At 41.7% G+C, this 7,352-nt stretch overlaps 1 protein-coding gene across 1 annotated transcript; it reads left to right on the forward strand.

The window, feature by feature from the left end:
- Positions 1-1,723: 1,723 nt before the first annotated feature.
- RB195_012500 (uncharacterized protein) lies at positions 1,724-2,702 on the forward strand (the record flags this gene model as incomplete). The annotated part of the gene is made up of 2 exons (XM_013445175.2): positions 1,724-2,129; positions 2,200-2,702. The coding sequence occupies 2 exons, from the start codon at positions 1,724-1,726 to the stop codon at positions 2,700-2,702; spliced, it is 909 nt and encodes a 302-aa protein (XP_013300629.2).
- Positions 2,703-7,352: the final 4,650 nt, after the last annotated feature.

Genomic DNA, 7,352 nt, shown 5'->3' on the forward strand with positions numbered 1-7,352 from the left:
TACTTTGAATGGATTATCCTATAGTTTCTAAATAACTATTTTCCATTACCTTCTATGAAGAAGCTGAAACAGCTCGATGTCGACATTGAAAAGTGGAAAAAATTGATTTTTTTCTTTGATTTAATGAAGCAACAGTAGAGACTATGGGTGCGCATCCCAGTCACTGAAGCGTCGGAACAAGAATCAAGTAAATCTCAATGAAAAACTGGTTGCTTGGAATTTCTCGTTTTACTGAATACTATGGATTAGCTGTAGTCGCATCCACATAAGAAATGATAGAAAGCTAGAGCCTCAGAAAACATTGCGTGCGGCACGAAAAGTGGTTTAGTTGAGCTACCTGTCCAAGCAAATAATTATACTAAGCCACCCTCACTCCCGTGTGGGTGTCAAAAGCTGTTTTCGAGTTACTCGCTCATAATATTTAATGCACACCTGTCGCAACTACAGATACTCAGTTATACTCAAGATGTAAACTTGAAAAACGACGAATGTGTAGAACCGGCTGAAATTCTCTGCGCCTGACAGTTTATTCGACGAATTACTACCATGACTTGCAGTGTACGTCAGAAACAGTGTACGACTTCCTTCCAACTAAAGAAACAATTTAAAGGACATAGAATCAAATACACAACGATTGTCGGAAGTTTGGACATGTGCGTGCAGCGCTTCAAAGCATCGACGGTGCAGCCACATCGACTCTCGTACCGACTGCGCTATGCCAGTCTTTTATTGAAGGAAAACAAATAACAAAATCTGAAAAAAAAACAGACAAGAGGAAATTTCAGTACAAAAAAAAGAATACGGTAAAACAACACGTGATCTGGAACGAACGCAGTGAAACTGGAATTAAAGATGTTACTCGACAAAGTGCTACTGGACGTCATTCCAGCTGCTTGAGGTATCTTAGTGCGGGGAGCAAGAAAACAAAAACCAAAGTAAAGAGTGCACATATCTTGAAAAAAAACAAATGCATTGTGCAGAAATTCATCATGGAAATTAGAGAGCCTGATGTATCAGACGAGGGTAATGGAATTGACCAACATCTTTAGAAGAGACTAAAAAAATCAATAGGGAAGAGTGGGAACCAGAACCAATATGCCAATCTTTTTTCTCGACAGCTTTTTTTCTGTCCTGCGGTAAGGTTCACTTTGTAGATTCTTTGACTTCATTCTACACGATCGACAGTTAGCTTATTTTTGAAAAAATACTACAAAATTTATTCTCTAATTATTTATTTATTTTTTACTTTTTGTTGGCTCTACTTTCTCAGTCATATCCAGGCAAGAAAGTAGAGCACTTCATTTCTCTTTCCTCCTATATGGTTCGAAGAAAAATCCTAGGGGTTTTCACTATTCTCTCTTTTCTATTTTTTTTTCAGAAAATTGAAATAACTGTTGACCTGTCATGCAGAATGATGACGTCACACTTTTTGGTATCTCTCCTTTACCAGTGTTTATAACCAAACCGAATAAGACCTCCTCAAATCCTTCAATTACAGTAGTCGGTGCTGGAAAAGAAGACAGGCTTCCTATCGATCCATTATCGTGATATCACCGCACTATTTCTCGTATCTCAACGCAAATTCAAGGATCCACTCCGCAGCAGCGCGGTAGCGAGTTCAATCCGGGCTGTGCAGTTTTCGCATCAACACAAGGTGATCAGTCCAAGGTATCACTTCCATATATAAATCCTTCGATCACCTGAGTCCATCAGCTCATCCCTGATGGCCAATACTGTCGGCTACATAGGTGCAGGTCTATCTCTGTTCGGCGTGTTCTGCGCTCTAGTCGGAGTAGGCCAAATTGTCAGCGATATCTCATCTCTACGTGATGAGGTGCACGGTAGAATGGACGAGTTTCGTCTATTAGCTGAAGACACCTGGGATCGTCTGTTGGTGCTGCAGAGTCCTACCGGAGAGTCTGTGAATTCCATGCCAAGCTTGTTCCGCTCGAAACGTTACATTTATCCTGACATGTGCAACTGTAAAGAGAACTCACAAGGATGCCCAGCTGGACCAGCAGGACCTCCTGGATCTCCGGGACCAAGGGGAGAAGAAGGCCAACCGGGTGACGATGGACGTCCTGGAACTAATGGAATCACTCTTTCCGTAAATCACGATGTACCTGGAGGTTGGTGATATTAACTACTGAGCAGTGTTCAGGACAAAATCCATCAACAAAACTTACAAATAATTTTCAGGTTGCATTAAATGCCCACCAGGACCACAAGGAGAGCCTGGACCTCTTGGTCAACCTGGAGAACGAGGATTTCCAGGAGCTGTCGGTAAAGTTGGACCAGCTGGTGGGGACGGCACCGCGGGACCAGAAGGAATACCTGGAGACCAAGGACCTCCGGGACCACCCGGATTCGATGGAGCTACCGGACCCGATGGAATGCCCGGAACAACTTCCTTTCCAGGAGCACCTGGTCAGCCCGGTGAGCCTGGGTGGGCTGGAGAGCAAGGACTTCCCGGAAAAGCTGGTGACCCTGGATTGGATGGAACCCCTGGCATGCCTGGAGCTCAGGGGTTGCCTGGAAACCCTGGGCATGACGCATTCCCTGGAATGCCAGGACCTATTGGAAAACCAGGAAATCCTGGGGAAGATGCTAAGTACTGCAACTGTCCGCAGAGGCAAGAGAAGCCAGCCAACGATGTTGTTTCTCCTCCTGGCAATGGTATTTATAGAAAGAGACGCGTTTAAAAAGAAGAGGAACGTAATCGAATTAGCCATTCGATAATTTTTGGTCAATTTCATAGCGTTGGTATAAATCAGTGCACAAACATGTGTTCGAAATCATTATACAACGAGAATATCTGAGAAAAAAACATTGTTATAAGTATAATGGGTTTTCATGTAAAAAGTTAATGTATGTCATTGGTGTAAATTAGCGTATTTTTGAATTCAGAAAATAGAAATAGTAGTACGGTGGAGTAGAGAAACAGATGAGAAGAAGTGAATCATTAGGTTGAATCAGAGCATAGAAGAATCTTGTTCAGGTTCTTCTTAACTATTTATAGAAGTTAGAGCATACTACATGAAATTGCCTGGATACTGATATTCGGAGTTTGACCTATATGGATGTGCGAATTGTTTGAAAACATAGAACGGGGTTATAGTTTCAATCTAAATCTGAACTAAAGTCAAGATAAAGTCAGTTCTAGAATCTTATAGGTCGGAAATCTTCCAGAATTAGTCCAAAAAATCGGACGCCGGAAGTTTCTGAACTGTAAAATGTAGTTCCGCTTCGGGTCCAAGCCTGTATTATAAAGTAACTATTTTTGACTTCAGAGTACCTATAGGGAAACATTCACACTGATTTCTGGTTCTCGGAAACGAAGAGGTTGTTCAGAGAAAAAGGACTCGAGCACACAAATGCAAACACAGCCCTTATGTTTGATATTTTCTTTGCATTTGCAATTTCTAATGTATGAACTCGACTCAACTCTTCTACTTTATACATCTGCAAATATTTCACCCTTTCACGGCATCCTCAAAGGCAGCGTGTACCGATTTTGACGTTGTGCTGAACTCGCGGCAAAAGAATAGAGCTCAGGTAGTAGATTGCGGAACACATCGTGGTAATTTTTCCTTAATCGTCGTAAACTAAACGCATGGAAATCGCTTTAGTTCCTACGTTAGGACGCGCCACTATGTACACGTTCCGGTCCCAACATTTGTTCGTGTTCATTTGTATAACTTGAGTAGGCCGGTAAGAAGACATAATTGATCCTCGACCGCTCCCAATTCGATGTGGCGCGTGCACAAGGGTGGCGCGTTGCAACTGAAATCGTCGTGAAAAAAGGCGTCGCTTTTCAAGACGATTAGGGAAAGATGAGGGAACCACGCTGGGTTCCGCAGTCTATTACTCTTCTATTAGAATCTCATGTGCTGAGAAAGAAGAGTCACGCCGTCAACTCACGTGGCAAGGGTCAACCCTTTTGACGTCTGAAGTGAGGAGCAAGCGGAAGATGAGAACTCTCAAACTTCAGTTCGACTACGTGCTGACGAGGAACATTCCTCAGCCAGATATCCGGAAATATAGAGCTGTTTGGGATGTCGCATTTGACGCTGAGCCCCGTCCAGCTCTCCTCAGCTTCAAGATACGGTTCCACCAGAGAAATTGAAGAATTTTCTTCAACCGAAAATCGACATGGCAGCTGTGAAAGACGAAGATTGCAGAGCGAAGTTTTGACAACGTGTGCCTGTATATGTTGGAATGTGGACCAGAAAGAAGCTCAGCGATGCGACTCCTTCATGAAGTGCATCCAGGACGCTGCAAGGGAAACGCTTCCGGTTCTCTTGCCGCGAAAGAAGTGTGCCTTTGCATCAGCGGAAACGAAATTCGCGTATAATTCTGCATGCGCCTCTCGCAACACTGGCGATTTCAGCCGAGAAAAGCGCCTGAGAAGGAATTTACTTCAGTGGGAACTATCGAAAAATCTCTTTGCTCCGTGTTATGTAAGGTTGTAAGGTAAATAAGTATGTAAGGTAATATGTAAGGTTTTGGAGGAGTTATCCTGGATTAACTTATTAAACGTTGCGAAGAAATGACGCGCTGCGAGCAAGCTGGCTTTCGTCCTGCCCGATCTACGACCGACCAGATGACCATCTTTATTAGAGCGATCGAAATCTGGCAGCGGTATTCGAAGCCAATTCAATTAGCCTTTCTGGAACTTGGAGCAGCTTTCGACTCGATATAAGGTTGACAACATGTTGATACGGGTTGTCAACCTTAGGTCGAAGCTGGCTGTAGCCTATGGACACCCTGATAAGTGCAAATAGATATCTCTTTGAGACCTCGAACGGAAATCACGAACAACCGATCGATGTGTCGATGATTTCTGTTACCAGGCGTGTATCCTGGAGAATAACAACAGCTACTAGGAAGATGTTCAGCAAAGGTGCGCTAAGGTCACTTTTGCATTCAACTCACTCAAAGGCATCACTCCATGAGGTGGTACAGATTTAGGTGGAGTATTCGTATGCGGGATCGTAGGTTAAGGAGAGGGGAGAGGGATTTCTCCACCTGAAATTTCTTCCTAATTGCCGTAAAAAACGGTCCGGAAGATACGGTTTCGAGCGTTCCGGCGCACTATTTCCTACAAGGAGTTCGGTTGGGGCGCACCAGCCGTGTGCACACGCCGCGTCTTCCGGGCCGTTTTTTACGCCAATTAGCAAGAAATGGACGGAATCACCCACCTCTCCATAATCTATGATCCTGTATACGAATACTCCACCTGAAATCCGTACCAACTCAGATTCGTGGGGTGATACCTTTAAAGAAGTATCTGTGGTCGATCCCCATCACCAACGAAGTCAAGCTGCGAGTTTACTTATCCACAATTCTCCCCATCATGATGAACGAAGATTTGGGCAGCTCAAAGTCATATTCATTCAAATTATAAACTATGAGTCTCACAGCTGGATATAATTAGTCTTATGCTTGTGCTGAGTCACTCAACCAACTTAATAATATAACAACAAAATAACAAGTAATAATTATGAACAATATCATAAGAACAATCATTTACAACTCAAAATACGCTCCAGCAGTAAAATATACTTCTGTTAAAGGCTGATTCCATGAAGGAAGAGTGTGCGAGTGACTTTAGATTTCAAATTTTTTTTTCTTTTTTTTTCATAAATTTTCAAATTTTTCAGATTTTTTTTCTTGTCTTTTTTTTTCTTGTTTTGTTTTAGTTGCATTTTCCTCTTTCAGAAAAGCGAAACAGCTGTCGTCTTCAACGTGATTACATTGTACTACATAAAGTTCTAGAAACGTAGAAAGGGAAAGGAATGGAGAGGTATTCGGACCGATATAGAAGAAGATGCATTCGAAAGTTTAGTAGTCAAATGTCGTGAGTAGCTATAGTTTGGATAGTTTTATTTTTATTCGCTTTAGTTTTTTTTTTCAGCTGTCAGAGTTCCCTATATCTAGGAATCAGGACGCCGCTGAGCTGATGGTCGCCACTCTGAAACTGATTTCTCTCAGATTTGAAGAAAACAGTGGAAGTAAGCAATTTTTCACAATAACCATAGGATGTGGTTTCTTAATCTCCTAGCTAAATTTGGGTGGAAAACAGTTTTTCAAGAATCTCGAGGAAAGGAATCCTCTTGCTAAATCTGGGTGTCTAAATATACTAGATCCTTTGGACGTACACAGACCATAACCGCACAGATGCTAATTAGGAATACTGAGAAGTCCCCATGTTTTAGAGCATTTAAGAATTGTTTTTACACTCTGAAAAAGCAACGAGTTGGCAGTGACAGCGAAAAAAGCGAACAAGCAGGATTAGTTTTGTTTATGAAGACACTTCAGAAAGCTTCGTATACTTGCTGCTTTTTTCGCAGCCAGTGACTTTGATATACTTTCACCTTTGGCAAATATTTAATTACACAGGTTGCTGACGATGTCCCTGAGATACTTTTTTTCCAGCTTCTTAAGAAGTATCAGAAGTGCATAAGGAAAATTCTGGCATGGATTATTATGCATTCTTGTCGTAAAGACTTCCTAAACAACTAATAAAACAGTTTTTGAGCATGAGCTTTCAAGGAATTTCCTTTTTTTGCCAAGGCAATGCCATTTGGTCAGTCAAAAAATCTCTGATAATTTTGACAGTCTTTTTAGATTTGTTTCTTTGAATTTACTTTTTCACGATTACTTGTTTTTAGAGAGAATTGTAAACAAAAAATAAATGTTTGCGCAAACCGAAGAAATGTAAATATAGTACTAACATTTGATGCAGGTCAAAAGCCGTGAAGAACCGAGGAGGATTTTCAGACCAATCAGATATTAAAAAGTAATCAAATGGAGCCTAACAAACAAGGAACAAAAGGAAAAAAGCAAAGGCGTTTAAAGAGAAAAAAGGCAAAAATAATTTCAAGACAAATAGCGACTTTTTTAAAAGTTTTCCTTGATTTTTAAGACTCTAAACGCTTGATATAAGTGTAAGTTTAGAGAATTAACAGCAGAATTGATCAGAAATAACCAACAATTGGTTAATAATGAGTGATAAGTGAAATAGTCATCAGTTGTAAGGCTTTCTCCTATATTTATTGTACCATTACACAATTCCAGGTCCGGTAAAGCGCTGTCGGTAAGAGATTCCGTTGTGGCTACAATTGATCGGAAGTTCGAAACCGCGCTAATGCAAACCAAGCCCTTTATCTTTCCGGGGTCGATAAATTGGTAGCGGACTCGTCTGGGAGGATAAAACACTGACCTGGCACATCGGCTACCCCCGCAAGTCATTGTGAGGCTGCACGCGCGTTCATAAACCTCAAACGAAGTCTGAGTTGAAGTCGAACGCATAAGCGCATCCCCATAGGGATTGATCGACGCCGTTCACT

Source organism: Necator americanus, chromosome III, assembly GCF_031761385.1.
Source record: "Necator americanus strain Aroian chromosome III, whole genome shotgun sequence".
Taxonomy (NCBI): domain Eukaryota; kingdom Metazoa; phylum Nematoda; class Chromadorea; order Rhabditida; family Ancylostomatidae; genus Necator; species Necator americanus.